At 44.8% G+C, this 16,469-nt stretch overlaps 1 protein-coding gene across 1 annotated transcript; it reads right to left on the minus strand.

Annotated features, from left to right (window-relative positions):
* Positions 1–6,747: 6,747 nt before the first annotated feature.
* On the minus strand, positions 6,748–16,016 carry MTARC2 (mitochondrial amidoxime reducing component 2). Its single transcript, XM_083828553.1, has 7 exons — positions 15,728–16,016; positions 15,458–15,631; positions 12,644–12,806; positions 11,138–11,278; positions 10,091–10,152; positions 9,931–10,002; positions 6,748–9,405 (listed from the first exon to the last, which is right to left on the minus strand). Exons 1-7 carry the CDS (start codon positions 15,991–15,993, stop codon positions 9,279–9,281), a joined length of 1,005 nt encoding a protein of 334 aa, XP_083684679.1. The 5' UTR covers positions 15,994–16,016; the 3' UTR covers positions 6,748–9,278.
* Positions 16,017–16,469: the final 453 nt, after the last annotated feature.

Consider the following 16,469-nt stretch of genomic DNA (forward strand, 5'->3'; position numbering starts at 1 on the left):
ATCACAAGGAAACAACTTCATACAGGGCTGGGACAAGACGTACCATCGTGCTGTATTTCACTGACGCCAGGACACTGTTAGTCCCAGGGACTGATCAAAAGCGATGCCTCCATCTTGAGTGGAAATCTGCCAGGGAAGATAAAAAAAAATCCGTGCAGGCATCTATAATAGGTTGTGGTGAGAATCAAGTAAGAATAGCAAGCCAGGGAACCTTCACATTTTGCAGGAATGGAGCTTCCAGTCCCTTACACAAGTTAAATGTCATTCAAAAGGATTTTCTCATGGGAAAAAGTAAGCAATCAGGAATGGAAATAAAGTAGAAATTATTATTATGTTGCCAACTTGAGATGCCTTCAGACATTTGTTTGGGGCTGGCAAGCCTGAAAAAAACAAAGTACCTGATTATAAATGCAAACCATGCCATCTTGATATAAAAGTTGATTGCTTTGCATGCAATGCTAAATACGCATACATACATATATATGTAGGCACACACACTGTAAAAACAGCTGACTACAACAAGGGTTTAAGAGTGAAGGAAATACAATGTCTCTATTACATTACCCCCGCTGAAGAAAGAAGAAAGGACGGGGGGTAATAGAATTGCTTTTTCAAAAATGCATTTTGTGGAGAATTTTTTGATTTTGTCACTTATGGGAGATCATGTAGACTACACATTGACACTTAGCAAGTAAACCCCAGACAAATCCGAAAACATTGTCTGAGGCCTATTATAAATACTGCAATACAATATTTTATTATTATTATTTTATTTTTATTTAGAATAAACACACAGTATAACTGCAGTTATATTCAGACTCACTTGTGGGCATGCTTACCCCTCTTTCCAATTTATGCGTCTTGATGTCTTCTAATCTGGCTCCAAATCCACTTTGACAGATCCCTCTAAATGACTGGTTAAAATACACTGACCTCTCCTACTTGGATTTATGGAGGATATATTAAATAGCATCTGTCAGAAGACCCTTCAGAAAGGGCAGAGACATATTCTTTATCCAAATGTACTGCACTTAAAAAGGGCAAACAATCCCAGAGGGACCAGGGAGGGCAGAAATTATTATACTAGCTAATAGCTTTAAATATAGTCTATTTCCTTCAGAAGTAGTTGGCATCAACTATATTTATTTATGCAGAAAGTTCAGTGGAGGGGGACAGTCAGAGGAATGCAAGACAAGCACTGGCATCCCAAGGACTGCAGAAGATGCTCAGAACTTTTTAGGAAAGCACAATTTTGGTACAAAGATGCTGGTATATAGCTCTGTCACAATTGCATGTACTAAGTATAGGACTCAACTTGTCGATCATCTGTACAGCTTTTCTACTGCTTGGAGCTGAGACATTAGGAACTTTTTCATAATAAACCAAACAAAACAAAGACAGTTGCTTCCAGAACAGGTACTCCCTGAAGATGCAGCCAGCATTGTCACCTTGTTCAGCAGATGAAGGGTTCCTTCGCAAGGAGGGAGATCACAGAATCATAGAATCATCTAGGTTGGAAAAGACCTTCAAGATCATCAGGTCCAACCATCAACCTGACCTTTTGAGTCCCTTCACTAAACCATGTCCCTTAGTGCCACAACCGCATATCTCTTAAACACCTCTGGAGATGGGAACACCACCACCTCCCTGAGCAGCCTGTTCCTGAACTTAACCACCCTCTCTGTGAATAAATTTTTAGTAATGTCCAACCTAAACCTCCTCTGGTGCAGGTGGAGACAGTAAATGCAGCCTCTTCCAATAATCACTAATGGGGCTGCGCAGATACTTTTCTCAGAAGTCTGAAAGGATGAGATGTTTTTTCCAGACTTTCTACAGTGAAGTTTAGCTTGATGGACCTATCTGGCTTCCTGGTATTCTTCCAGGAGTAATTACATAGCAGCTCTCACGCCACCCCATTAGGATGTTTGTGACTCACAAGGGCACATTTCTGAACATGAGAGCATGAGCTGGGACACTAAGTTCTGCTAAAGGCCGGGTGGCTTGGGATGTGGCAAACCATTGTCTGACAGCTTTAGGCCTATCAAACAAATATAGGAATAAAGGAAGGCTGAGAGAAAGTTCATGTCTCCTGTCACTTGAGCTAATTGGAATGGAAGTGATATTCTGCTCTGCCTTACTCTGCTCTGTCCAAGGAATGGAGAGTTAATATTGACCACCAAACCACACAACTGTAAACATGGTGAAAGATTGCCATTCCGGGACCAGTTCAGGAGCTCTGACTTTACCTTTGAAATGATCTAGGATGCTGTTGGTACTATTGATCTCTCCCATGATCTTTTTCATTGTGGCTTTTGGTCTTTTACTACAAATCTGAAGTTTTCATAGCATAATGGGAAGTGCCCAGTGGTATGTGGACACAGATGAAGCACGTATTCCCTGAGTCTGAATTTACTGTCTATTGCTTTGTTTCTGACAGAGAAGAATGTACTTTGTGACCCAGCTGATTTTAATTCAGTCCTACACTTCTATGAGTGAAATCTTGGTAAAATGAAGTTAAGAGATTCAGCCATCACTTTTGATTTATGCCAAGGCAGGAGAGGTAGGTCTATAAAAAATAACTGAGCCCTGCCAGCTCATGGATCCTAGCCCAGGAGCTGGCAGGGCTCATTGAGAGGGCTTTAAACTAGGTAAGAAGGGGGACGGGGCTGAAATAAAGCTTGTTAGAGGTGTGCCGGGGGAACAATGGCAAGGCCAGGGGAGAAGGCAATGGCCCAAATGAAGTGCATCTACACTAATGCACGCAGCATGGGTAACAAACAAGAGGAGCTGGAAGCCATCGTGCAGCAGGCAGGCTATGACTTGGTTGCCATCACGGAGACGTGGTGGGACCACTCTCATGACTGGAGTGCTGCAGTGTCTGGCTATAGGCTCTTCAGAAGGGACAGGCAGCACAGAAGGGGTGGTGGTGTGGCTCTCTATATTAGAGAGTGTTTTGATGTTGTGGAACTTGAGGCTGGGAATGATAAGGTTGAGTCCCTGTGGGTTAGGATCAGAGGGAAGGCCAACAAGGCAAGCATCCTGGTGGGGGTCTGTTATAGACCGCCAAACCAGGATGAGGAGATGGATGAGGAGTTCTACAGGCAGCTGGCAGAAGCCGCGAAATCGTCAGCGCTTGTTCTCGTGGGGGACTTCAACTTCCCAGACATATCCTGGAAGCACAACACAGCCCAGAGAAAGCAGCCTAGGAGGTTTCTGGAGAGCGTGGAAGATAGCTTCCTGATGCAGCTGGTTAGTGAGCCTACCAGGGGAGGTGCCCCGCTAGACCTTCTGTTCACAAACAGTGACGGACTGGTGGGAGATGTGGTAGTCGGGCGCTGTCTTGGGCAGAGTGACGACGAAATGGTAGAGTTCTCTATTCTTGGCGAAGTCAGGAAGGGGATCAGTAAAACTGCTGTCTTGGATTTCCGGAGGGCTGACTTTGAGCTGTTCAGGACGCTGGTTGGCCGAGTCCCTTGGGAGGTGGTTCTGAAGGGCAGAGGAGTCCAGGAAGGCTGGGCACTCTTCAAGAAGGAAATCTTAATGGCTCAGGAGCGGTCTGTCCCCACGTGCCCAAAGACAAGCCGGCGCGGAAGAAGACCGGCCTGGCTGAACAGAGAGTTGTGGCTCGAGCTTAGGAGAAAAAAGAGGGTTTATAATCTTTGGAAAAGAGGGCGGGCCACTCAGGAGGACTATAAGGATGTTACAAGGCTGTGCAGGGACAAAATTAGAAAGGCCAAAGCTCATCTGGAGCTCAATCTGGCTACTGCCATTAAAGATAACAAAAAATGTTTTTATAAATACATCAACACAAAAAGGAGGACTAAGGAGAATCTCCATCCTTTACTGGATGCAGGGGGAAACTTAGTTCCAAGAGATGAGGAAAAGGCTGAGGTGCTTAATGCCTTCTTTGCCTCAGTCTTTAGCCGCAAAACTAGTTGTTCTCTGGATACCCAGTACCCTGAGCTGGTGGAAGGGGATGGGGAGCAGAATGTGACCCTCACTATCCATGAGGAAATGGTTGGTGACCTGCTACAGCACTTGCATGTACACAAGTCGATGGGGCCGGATGGGATCCACCCGAGGGTATTGAGAGAACTGGTGGAGGAGCTGGCCAAGCCGCTTTCCGTCATTTATCAGCAGTCCTGGCTATCAGGGGAGGTCCCAGTTGACTGGCGGCTAGAAAACATGACACCCATCTACAAGAAGGGCCGGAGGGTAGACCCGGGGAACTATAGGCCTGTCAGTTTGACCTCAGTGCCAGGGAAGCTCATGGAGCAGATTATCTCGAGTGTCATCACGCCGCACTTGCAGGGCAACCAGGCGATCAGGCCCAGTCAGCATGGGTTTATGAAAGGCACATCCTGCTTGACGAACCTGGTCTCCTTCTATGACGAAGTGACATGCTTAGTGGATGAGGGAAAGGCTGTGGATGTGGTGTACCTTGATTTCAGTAAGGCTTTTGACACCGTTTCCCACAACATTCTCCTCAAGAAACTGGCTGCTCTTGACTTGGACTGGTGTATGCTTCGTTGGGTTAAAAACTGGCTGGATGGCCAGGCCCAAAGAGTTGTGGTGAATGGAGTCAAATCCAGTTGGAGGCCGGTCACTAGTGGAGTCCCCCAGGGTTCAGTACTGGGGCCAGTCCTCTTCAATATCTTTATTGATGATCTGGATGAGGGGATCGAGTGCACCCTCAGTAAGTTTGCAGACAACACCATGTTAGGTGCATGTGTCAATCTGCTCGAGAGTAGGAAGGCTCTGCAGGAGGATCTGGATAGGCTGGACCGATGGGCTGAGGTCAACTGTATGAAGTTCAACAAGGCCAAGTGCTGGGTCCTGCACCTGGGGCGCAACAACCCCAAGCAGAGCTACAGGCTGGGAGAAGAGTGGTTGGAAAGCTGCCTGGCAGAGAAGGACCTGGGAGTATTGGTTGATAGTCGGCTGAATATGAGCCAGCAGTGTGCTCAGGTAGCCAAGAAGGCCAACAGCATCCTGGCTTGTATAAGAAGCAGTGTGGCCAGCAGGTTTAGGGAAGTGATTGTGCCCCTGTACTTGGCTCTGGTGAGGCCGCACCTCGAGTACTGTGTTCAGTTTTGGGCCCCTCGCTACAAGAAGGACATCGAGGTGCTTGAGAGAGTCCAGAGAAGGGCAACGAAGCTGGTGAGGGGCCTGGAGAACAAGTCTTATGAGGAGCGGCTGAGAGAGCTGGGATTGTTCAGCCTGGAGAAGAGGAGGCTCAGGGGCGACCTTATCGCTCTCTACAGGTACCTTAAAGGAGGCTGTAGCGAGATGGGGGTTGGTCTATTCTCCCACGTGCCTGGTGACAGGACGAGGGGGAATGGGCTAAAGTTGCGCCAGGGGAGGTTTAGGTTGGATATTAGGAAAAACTTCTTTACTGAAAGGGTTGTTAGGCATTGGAATAGGCTGCCCAGGGAAGTGGTTGAGTCACCATCCCTGGAGGTCTTTAAAAGACGTTTAGATGTAGAGCTTAGTGATCTGGTTTAGTGTAGGACTTGTTAGTGTTAGATCAGAGGTTGGACTAGATGATCTTGGAGGTCTCTTCCAACCTAGACGATTCTGTGAACTATCCATGAGTCAGTCCATATAATTGTGCCCGCTATGCCTGAAGCAGTATCCTGGTTTCAGCTGAGATAATTTTCTTCAGAGTGGCTGGTATGGTGCTGTGTTTTGTGTTTAGGAGAAAAATAACATTGCTAACACACCAGTGTTTCAGTTGTTACAGAGCAGCGCTTACACCAAGTCAAAGGCTTTTGAGCTTCTCCTACTGCCCTGGTCAGAGAGACTAGGGGTGCACAAGAAGCTGTGAGGGGACAGAACCAGGACACCTGAACCCAAATGGCCAAAGAGGTATTCCATACCATGCAATGTCATGCTGAACAATTAATATGGGAGGGAAGGGCAGTTGTTTTTTGGGGACTGGCCAGGCGGTTAGCAATTGTGGTATTCATCACTTGTTTTGTATCATCTTTTATTATCGTTATTTCCCTTTCTTTTCTGTCCTATTAAACTGTTTTTATCTCAACCCATGAGTTCCACTGTTCTTTTCCCTAATTCCTTCCCCCATCCCACTGCATGGATGGGGACTGGAGTGAGAGAATGGCTGTATGGTACTAAGCTGCCTGCTGGGTTAAACCACAACAAGCATCATCCTTCATAAGCTTTGGAAGACATATCTCAATCAATAATAAATGGAGCTATTGTTTTTGGAGTACAACAGCAAAGAGGCTATGAGGGTTAGATGAAGCACGGTACCAGTGCTGCTCTGCAATGCCGTAGGAAACTGAGATTTCAGTCAGCTAGGAGCCTAACACATATGGTCCAAAAGCAAACGGAGATGCTCTAGCCTTACACAGTCAGAAAAATTTCATTTCTACCCCAGCTCTTCACAAAAACATGCCACAGCCTTCATTGTGTCTATAGACTGAACAGGTAGAGAAAGTTCAGTTAGCTGAAATCTGAAGTTAGTCTTCAGCCCTGCAGCTGCCCAGTACGGGGAACTTCTTACAGATCTCGAAGTGAGAATAATCTCATGGGTCTGCTTTCTTATGCATGTGGGTGGCTTCCTCTGATTAACTGGGTATTTTCTCGAACTTTGAGGTAAGATTAAAAAAATAAAGATTGAAAGAAGAAACAATTATACATGAGATCCAGTAAACAGCACCAGAAGTTAAATATGAAAAAGGAAAACACAGAAAAAAGATTCACAAATTTCACACCTTACAACAGTTACAATTCAATAGAAGTTTATACTTGTTTTTTTCTCTAGTTAAAAAATAATTAAACATTTTTAAGTGCACAATTTAAAAAAACCAAGTTTTATGATTTACATGTTTTTCAATTTTCTAAATGGCTTTAGTGAAATCAAATACAATTCCTAAAGTTACAACAGTACAACATTTGTATGAAGATGTTTATATTGCAATGTTAATTACCCTCTCCAGCTCCCATATATGGCCCTCTTTCATCACATAATGGATTTAAATGTCAGTTGTCAAATCTGTAATACTCAGACGCATACCTGGTTTAGGATTCTAAATTCTTCTAAGAGGCTTTTACAGGGTAAATCAGGGGTTTAGATCTATGGCATTTTCCTAACAGGAACACAGATGCAGTTTCTCATTGAAAAGACAGCACCATTTGAAAATTAGTCCAATCAATGAACAATCAAAATCAAAGATGCAACACAATCTATATCAGACAATGCGTTACGTAACTCCTAAAGTGATGATAGAACCACAACGAAGAAGTACACTTGGCTAGAGGCTATGTTCAGCTCTTGTTCCTTCAATGTCTTTGACTTAATGAAGAGACACACTCTTAACTAATTGCTTTGGCAGGCCAGCAGGCTGTCTTTGCTTAATAATATTATTAGGAATTCCACAATGTTTCAGCCTCTAATATTCATGATTTTCAATATACGCTTTTTTTTTTTAAAGTGAGCCTCAGGATTACTTTCCTTTTATAAGACGATGCTTTTTCTCTCACTTCTCCCACTAGTTGCTGCATTAGGCATAGTAACGCACAAGTATGCAACATGTAGACCTAGCTGGGTACTTGTATGTCACAGGAAAACAGTACTTACAGAGCACTGCTAATAAAAGGCTATTTGGAACAACTCTGAGTTCACGAATAATAGAAAACTACCTTCCCCATATGCTTGCTTCATGCTTACCACATACAGCCATCTGAATTTGCTCAAAGGCACAAGAGCTCTTCATCTTACAAGTCTGAGCCGTGAACATGCAGCAAAATTCCAATTTCATATTCACAATAAAAAACAAAGATTCGAAACGCCAAATTGGGTCATTATTTGTCCTTCACACTCAATTAAATTCCTCTTCTTTGCTAGTTCAACAGTCTTTCTAGACCTAGCAACCCATAACAAAGCAACAGGCAGCCAAGCATTTGAAAAATGTCGGGCTTCAGGTTTTTTTTTCTTCATAATTATATTTAAAGAAAAGATACTACTGCCATCACCCAGCTAATTTCTTCCCTCTACATCAGCCCCCTGTTTGTTTTGTGCAGTATAAAATACAGTAAAAAAAATATAATTATTTGACATTTGGTTAGAACAGGGAGGGAGAGATCTAAATGCATAATACATAAAGACTTTAACATGCTCAGTCTATAACTGCAGCTTCCCAAACGTCTGCTCAGTGCTATTTGACACTGGAAATCTATTTTTTTTTCTCTCCCTTGATGCATAAAGCCTTACTTCTCTACATATCCAGATCCCTTTGGTCTAAATCTTGCGGAAGCAGCTTAACTTTCTATAGGAAGAGGTTCACTTAGTCACAGAGGAGTGAAGCATGAACACAAAGCCCTGCAAGACTGGCCTGGACATCAGCTTGAATAGGGGCAGGCTTGGAATCAGATCATTCCGAACAACTTTTTTCTCCCTCTAAATGTGCATCCAGCCTCTGATCTAATGAACGCCTAATGCCTTTAGTCAAATTGGAAGTTCTACTGATAAGGCAGCAAACACTACTCCAAACAAATCACTACTTTACAGCTAAGCCAATACAGTATGCTTCACAGGAGAAAAAAAATATTCAAATTCTTTCAAGCACAGGTCATAAAATAAGTGAGCCTATAGTCTTACAGTGTTCCCACCTACAGAACAGAGGAGCGTTTAGTCAGCTCACAAAGCTTCTCCTTCAGACATTGCTCCAATCTCAAAAGACAAAAGCAATCTTCTGGAAATGACTGCAGAATAAGTAACACTGCAGGAAAGTAACTCCAGACATAGATGAAGATACTTGGGACCAAAGAAGTGTAGAATTTAAGACACAGCCTTGCCATCAGCACTCACAGTTCAATTGCAAAAGGAGCTCTGTGATCAACATATGCATTTTATGCTTGGCATGACTGTTTTTGTGGTTCTTTATAGGCACTGAATGTACCTAATACATGATGCAAAGCCCTTGTAAATAACTTTGGATTCTGACATCAAGCTTGACACTAAATTTTATGAGGTGTGATACAGTAGTGCTGTCAAATCTGTCTTGGATTTGACTCTCCTCTACCACATCCTGCAGAAAAAATGAAGACTTGTTTGCTACATGCATGCTACTAGATGATCATGATCTGAAATGACTGACAGCTCATAGCCTCCAAGACCTCCCGCACCTTACAAAGGAACATAGTATTAAAAATATTGCAAGAGATAAGAAAAAGTTATGACAGTGACCACGTTCACAGAGAAAAAGAAAAACATGTTGAAGTGAAGAGTCATCTTCTGATAAAAACATCCCTCACTACTGGACCATCTTGTACACAGGGTCTCCAACTTGAATTGTTCCAGTTTTGTCAACGGCAAAGTATCTTCCAAAGAGAGGGCTGGATTTGTAAATGTGTCGCTCAGACGGATCACATAAGCGGTAACTGCAGAGAGAGAACACTTTTTTTTAGAATCAGTGGTAGCAAATCCTAAATATCAAGATATCAGTGGTGAGAGAGAGGACATATGAACAGTCACCATATTATACTACAAAATAAATAAATACTATAATTACTGAGAACTAAGCAGTTCAAATAGAGAGAAAGAACCTGACTGTATTCACAGGTCCACGTACATAATACACATACAGAAGATATTTTAAAAAGAAATGCTGAAGTTGCTGAGTTAGACTTTTAAATACCTCAAATTTCTGATACGCCAGGCATTCACACTAGCACTGACGGAAGAGGCAGAGAATGTAAAGTTTGCAAGTAAGAAGAGAGAATTTCCTGAATTTTCTTACTGTATAGAATTGCATAAAGTAGAACAGAAGCCAATACACACAACTTTACACTGCGTTATTACATCCTGCACATACTTCAAAGCACTTTTAAAACATCAGCCCAGCATCTGTTGGATCTAACCTAAATCCAATCCCACAGCCTGAGACACACTGGTATTTTTACAACCTTTTCAATGTTTCCAGGGGCTCCTTCCTGTCCAGGACCCCAGTGTCTGGGTTAACAGTTGTTAAAATACACCTGCAATTACAGACAGCACCAAATCAGTAACAGCTTCTGATTATAAATCTCTGTCCATCTATATAAAATAACCGTCTCAAATATTTACCTTGCACAGCACACTGTCCCTTTCATTTCCACACTGCCAATAAGAATTTCCTCCCAGGTGTCCTGAGGGAAGGAAAATATTAAGCACATTTTAGACATGTGCATGTACAACCATTCTTCTAGGAGTGGCACAGTCATTCTTAAAGAGGCTGTACCATTCCAGATGGTCACCTTCACTTGCATCTTCAAATAAGTGCAGTTATATTACGGTACAATTTTAATGAAAACCCTGTTGTCCCTACATTCATCCAATCCATGACCCACCAGTAATAATATCTGGAAAGAAAGGTATGTAGGTAACAAAACCCATTTTGCAGCACGCAGTTGTCTGAACTTAAAGCAAGTTTATTCTAACTGTGCATGTGAGAATCTGATCTGTGACCTCTGCTAGTCACTACTTCCACAGAAAGGAATTTTTTAGTGGAAGTAAGTTTTCACTTCTCTGCACAAGGTTAACATTGCAACTCTTCTTGGGAGACCCATTTTTGTTTTTAGAAACTTCACAGATTTGGGAATTACCAGATCTATCCAGAGCAAGTTCTTTGGAAAAAGGGAACAGGATGTCAAAACACTTAAATGCCATCATCACCTGTTCATTTCATCGCCAGATACCTTCATAGATGGTGCTTTTTGAACTACCAGAATATAGTCAGAGATGTAGTGTTGGTGCTGCAGAATCACAATGGTCAGTTTTACTCTTGTGCCAAAGACTATAAAACATCACACTCACAATTTACTAACTGCTCATTTGTATCATTAGTTTGATCAATGACAGCATGCATAGCCTTCCTTACTTCACACTTGAAAGTGAGCTTTAAGTAGCAGCCTGTCACTTTTTTCTTCCTTTCCCAAGCTAATAAGTATTCACAGACCTGTTTTCTCCCTCTATGCTTCACATGCAAGCGAGCAGAAGCTGTATCTCTCTGGAATCCAGCTGCATATCACCAAACCGCAGCTTTCCTCAACCTTGTTGGCACCATCCCCCAAGGAAACAGTTACAAAAAAAACACATCCAAGCCTTCAAAAAGACATTTAAGAGTTATTTTACCTCCTCAAAAGCACTGCAACCTGTCACAAAAATATTCGGTCTGAAGTTCTGTATCTTAACTTTCTTCTCCAGTCTGGTATTTAAGTCCTCCAGTGAAGCTTCTGAGATGATCAAGAGCGGGCTACAGTCAGGATAGGCAACCTACATAAACAAACACCAAAAAATGTAAGGCTGCTCTAAGAGCATGGGTGCGAAGTTGGCAAAACTACTGAACAGCAAAAGGACTGATATGTTGGAACCAGTGACCATGTATTAGCCTGGCAGTGTTAGGCTGCTGTATTCACATTTTAATTTTGATGGAAGGATGTTATCTAGTAAAACACCTGCCTTTTCCTATTTCAGAACTGCCACAACTTTCCTTTGCTCAAACTGTAAAATTAAACTTCTATTTATAGAATGAAGCTGAAATTATATAAGCTGCCACAACTTCTTACAAGCTGATATTGTATGCACATCCCAGACATTTATCCTAGGTGTTACAAACAGAGCTAAATATATCAGTAAAGCATGCTATGGCAAGCTTTGAAGGATACCAAGTTGTTTATGGATCTGCTAAACTTACATGGTCGACTATAATTGACTAACTGAATTCTTCTATGCTTCTTCTATTCTTCACGCTAGGATTCCTGAACGCCACCCCTCGTAACCTGACACACCATATGCTGAAACCATTAGTCTTCTGTACCGGTCTCAGTTACATGGTAAACGCATATGCATGAGAATCCAGAATAGATTATATACTTTCTTTTCTTTGTGCAACAACAAGCACTACACCGATGTCCTATAGATAAAAACGTCACGAGAATAATGTAAGGCATTCACAAACTGTACTTCCTTAAAAAGTATGCACTCATCAGGTAGAGTTCACTCCATCTTCATATAGGAGCTGTGTTCAGACAAGGAGGACATCAATAGCTCCAATGATATAAAGACATCAGAGCATGGCAACTCCCTTCCCTTCCTACATTATCTTTATCTAATATCACATCGTCAAGCTTCTTCCCACAGAAAGAAGGAGATGAAACCTCTGTAACCCTTTCTGGATGGTAACTATAGACTAGGACTGTAACTATAGACACTGGGGTTGAATGTTGTCCCTTTAAATAAACTATGAGGTAATACAACTCATATCAGTAAACTCCTAGATCTCACAAGGGATACTGAATGAAAGTTTTCTACACAATACGGGTTATAACACCAAAACACCTTTAAAAACATGATTTTCTTCTATTCTCCGAGACACAAAAGGAATGGTGTTTAATTCTGCAGTTCCTCTTTAAATGTCAGTGTCAGACTCTAGTTGTGAGTGGTCAACAGCTTAGAACAAATTTAAGGTAAAATTAAAGCAAGTAATTTCATCATAGAAAAGGAAAACATTCACATGGTTTATGTACATGATATAAACCTAAAATGGACTCATCACAAACAACTGAATGTGCAGATTCGGTGGCTGGGGAAGGAAACAATGAGAAGAAGGTAATTCTGAGAACAAGAACATTCATTTACCTCATCTGTGCTTCGGAAAAGATTTATTACGTCCTTTGACTTTCTTGGCACCATGGAAGGCTCAAAGTGCACCAGTCGATAGGGCTCCGAATTCAGGAAAGTGGTGAGCCACCGAGCCACTTCATCTCCACAGTCCCTGCCTTGAATATCCAGTCCGAACAACCTGAAGGATAAGACATATCAGCAAGCTAGTTGTAAAACCAAAGACTCAAGCATGCTTATTATTTAAAAGTAGGCATCTCATTTTAATAGTAGAAGCTAGATACATTTAACAAACTGCATGAATTAGTGAGGTAGAAGCTGGTTTCTGGATTTGGCACAAGGATCATTTCCAGTGTGCAATCTTGTGGCAACTTTGTTTTGGAAGCTACGTACCGTGGACATGGCCAGACAGTAACAGTTGGTGAAAGAATGCGCCATGAACAGACTAGGTGCTCAGAGCTTAAAAAAAAAAGTCTATTCTTGCATTTGCGTGTGACTAACAACAAAAGATCTCTGCCCAGAAATCAACTGAAATGTAATTAATTTGAGAAAATGAACATTGCGGTGCAGTTAGTCACTGTAATTAGCACTTGCTGATGTCCCTGATTGTTAAGGAAGCTTTTGTTCAAATTTTAGTGCTGTGAAAATTTACCCAGAGTGGAGTGAAACTCTGCTGCCTAACAGACCCCTTCAGCTTACATTCTGACACTAATTAATAAATTTGTATGTGCTGTAATTATTTTTTACTATAAAGCAGCAATGAACACCTTATTGCTGAGGCTGCAAAACAGGACATAAAAACCTGGTGTTCACACATTCCTCAAAAAAAATCCAATCCAATCAAATCACACACCAGGTCTAGACCACTTGAGGATCAGCCTGTCAGCACATGAGGCAGAGCAGAAAGAGCAATGTAAATTTCAGCCCTTGTTCTCAGCAAGACCCTTCCCCAAAAACTAGCTGCCTCCTGAAAAGTCTCTGGAAGGTGTTTGTTTGTTTGTTTTTCCCACACCGCACAAATCTGTTAAGAATAACAACAAAAGGATGTATGTCAGCTTCTCATAAGGCTGCTGGCAAGACCTCACCCCAGTGAGAACTGGCAACAGGCTACTAATTCAACAAGCAAAGCTCAAACCTAAGATACTGAGCTATACGCTAGGAGAGGTTAAAGATTTATAATGGAAGCAAAGTCCACGGTGCACGAAAACCCACTGGCCGCACAATACAAAACAAGTTTATGCCCAGAACACTTTCCTGGCACACAAGGTAAACCTCAACTCAATCTTCCAATAAACTTCCACAACAGTCATGAATAAGCTAAGACTGTCTTCACAGTAGTGATTTTGACCCAACTACACTGCAGTTTCTTCTACCTGTGCTGCACAGCTTAAAGCACGTAGATGCCCAGGCAGCTCATCTAGCTTGGCCCGGTTCCTAAAGGTCCTCTCCTCTCTGCTCGCATCTCACGGGCATGCCCTCCTCACCCACAGGCAGGCTGCAGGGCTCCAGGCAGCGACGGCTAGCAGCGGGCTTCTGCTTGCAAAAAGATTAATTTGGTTCATGCACAGCATAACTGCCCCTGCAAAAGGAGCTACTGACAGCTCACTCCTACTTATTTTCTGTCTTTTCAGAAACACCCAGGGTTTCTTGGTGTGTGCACGCACCCAAACACTTGAAGTGGCTGTGTGTTCCTCTCAGCCAAGCCCCCAGCTCTTCGGGGTATTCCTATGGCTGTCAGAAACTCTCAACACAGCGCCCGTACGGCAGCCCTCTCACTCACCAATCTCTGCATCACATCTGTTCTCACCCACTAACTCCACCAGCCACATCCCTGCTGTTTGCTGGGATCCTCACACCAGCTCTGCGGCACAGGTGGAGATGAAATTGCCACTGCCCAAGAGAGCACCTGACTGCCTTTTGCTTCCCTCCCTTCTCTCTGTCGCTGCCTGCCTGGGGGCTGGCACGAAGCAGCTTCCAACAACACTGTTTTCCACCTCAGAAGCAGATCTATACTGATTAACTCAGGGGTTTAGGGATCCATGGGAACAGCGCACAATCACAAATTTAAGTATCACGCCACATACCAACAGGCACAGAGGAAGAACACAGAGGCTGCTTCACCAGAGAGCTGTAAAAACTCACTAATGAGTTACCTGCATGAATAGAAACCGTGCCTACTCAGTGGCTTCAGTCCTACACTTGACTCCCCCAAACACGGGGTTTTTAAACATCCAAATAAAACCTGCAACTGGACTTACCATTTGTAGAGGTTACAGATAAAGCCTACGCAGCCTTTTGCAGCCGGACACCCTGCTGCGTTGCCTCAGCTCCAAACTCCTGGGCACGAGCCAGCACCCATAAGAAGGCCTGGCAGTTTTTCGTTACTGAAATATATTTAGACTACTTAAATCTTTTTCTAACAAGTTTTAGAAAGTTGTGTATGTGTTGGACATGCGTGTCACTGCCTGGCACACGCACGTTACAGCGGTAACGCATGACCGAGGCTTTGAGGTGCAATTACCCAAGCGGGGAGTAAACATAGGTGAGTAAACACGGCACGGCATGAAGACTGGAGATCATGATTTATGGTCTGTGACTACTGTTATCTTTCCTAATATTTATTTACGGTGCTGTGTAGCAGATTAAAATTAAAGCGTTACGGCAGTCAGCCCTGGCCTTTGGCGTAATACACAGCACCTGCAAATTCCTAAATAAGAAAACACCAGCCGTTCCCCAGACTCGGAAAACAAGGCGTACAAGGGAGGGGCACACTATAACCAGGGAGAAGGGACGAAGCAGGAGCCCCCCCCCCAGCCTCCCTACCCCCCGTACCTGCAGTTCCGCACCGGGTTTTTCCTGGGGAGCCTCACGGGCACACGCAGCTCCTCCATGCCGGGGGCGCTCAGGGCCAGGCAGCCATCCTCGCAGCCGACCGAAACGAGGACGAGCCGGGGCTCCTGCCGGGCGGTGACCATGTGCCCGTCCTCCTTGGTCACCAGCCAGAACCTGCGGCGCGGGGGGCGCGCAGAGGCTCAGGACCACGCTGCGCAGCGGCGCCCCGCACCAGCCGGCCCCGCACCGCTCCCCACCGCTCCCCCCTACCTGTCCCGCAGCTCCCCGCTCTGCAGCCCCATCGGCGTCACCTGCGCCCGCGGCACGGCCACCCCCCGGCACGACTTCACGGGGTACACGAAGAGGCTCGACACCGTCCCCACACGCTGCAGCCGGGCTGGGCGGCGGCGGCGCCCCGCGGCCCAGCGCCAAGCCCCCAGCAGGGCGCCCAGCGCCAGGGCCGCCGCCGCCGCCCACACCCAGCCCGCCCGGGGCGCCCGCAGCGCCGGGCCCGCAGCCCCCCACGGCCCGCTCATGGCGCCCGGGCCGCACGCAGGGACGGGACGGGGACGGACACGGGGGCGGTGAGGGGAGGTGCGGGGCCGCCCCCTTCCGGCGCGGGGCCGCTCGCCCTCACAGCGCCGCCGCTGCCGCATGGGGGGGGGGGGTCCCAGGCCCGCTCCGCCCGCTGGGGGCTGTGTCCCCCCCCGCCGTGTGTCCCCTTCCAAGGTGAAGGCGTTCTGCCGGCGTCCCTGCCAAATCCCTTGAAACCCCTTCTTGCGGTGCTTTGTTGAGCAAATTGGTCCCTGCAGGACCCTCTGGGAGGGTGTTCGTTCTCCATAGAGACATTTAAAGTCTGACCCCTGATGGAGCCGACTTACTGGCTGGAACTGCCTTGTGCTGCTCTTCAGGTGCTCTCCTGCTGACCCGTGAGCCTTCTCCAGGCTTTGGGCATCTACCGCTGACACTAGCAGCGAGGAGTGGAATGATTAAAGGTTCCCCTGCCCCAGCA

Source organism: Anser anser (genome assembly GCF_964211835.1).
Source record: "Anser anser genome assembly, chromosome: 3".
Lineage (NCBI taxonomy): Eukaryota > Metazoa > Chordata > Aves > Anseriformes > Anatidae > Anser > Anser anser.

Coding starts and splice junctions, on each gene's coding strand:
- MTARC2 (XM_083828553.1), bottom strand. CDS start 15,993: ATGAGCGGGCCGTGGGGGGCTGCGGGCCCGGCGCTGCGGGCGCCCCGG. Junction 11,279..12,643: donor TTTTCCGAAGCACAGATGAG/GTAAATGAATGT, acceptor TTGTTTATGTAG/GTTGCCTATCCTGACTGTAG. Junction 10,003..10,090: donor GGGACAGTGTGCTGTGCAAG/GTAAATATTTGA, acceptor CTGTAATTGCAG/GTGTATTTTAACAACTGTTA.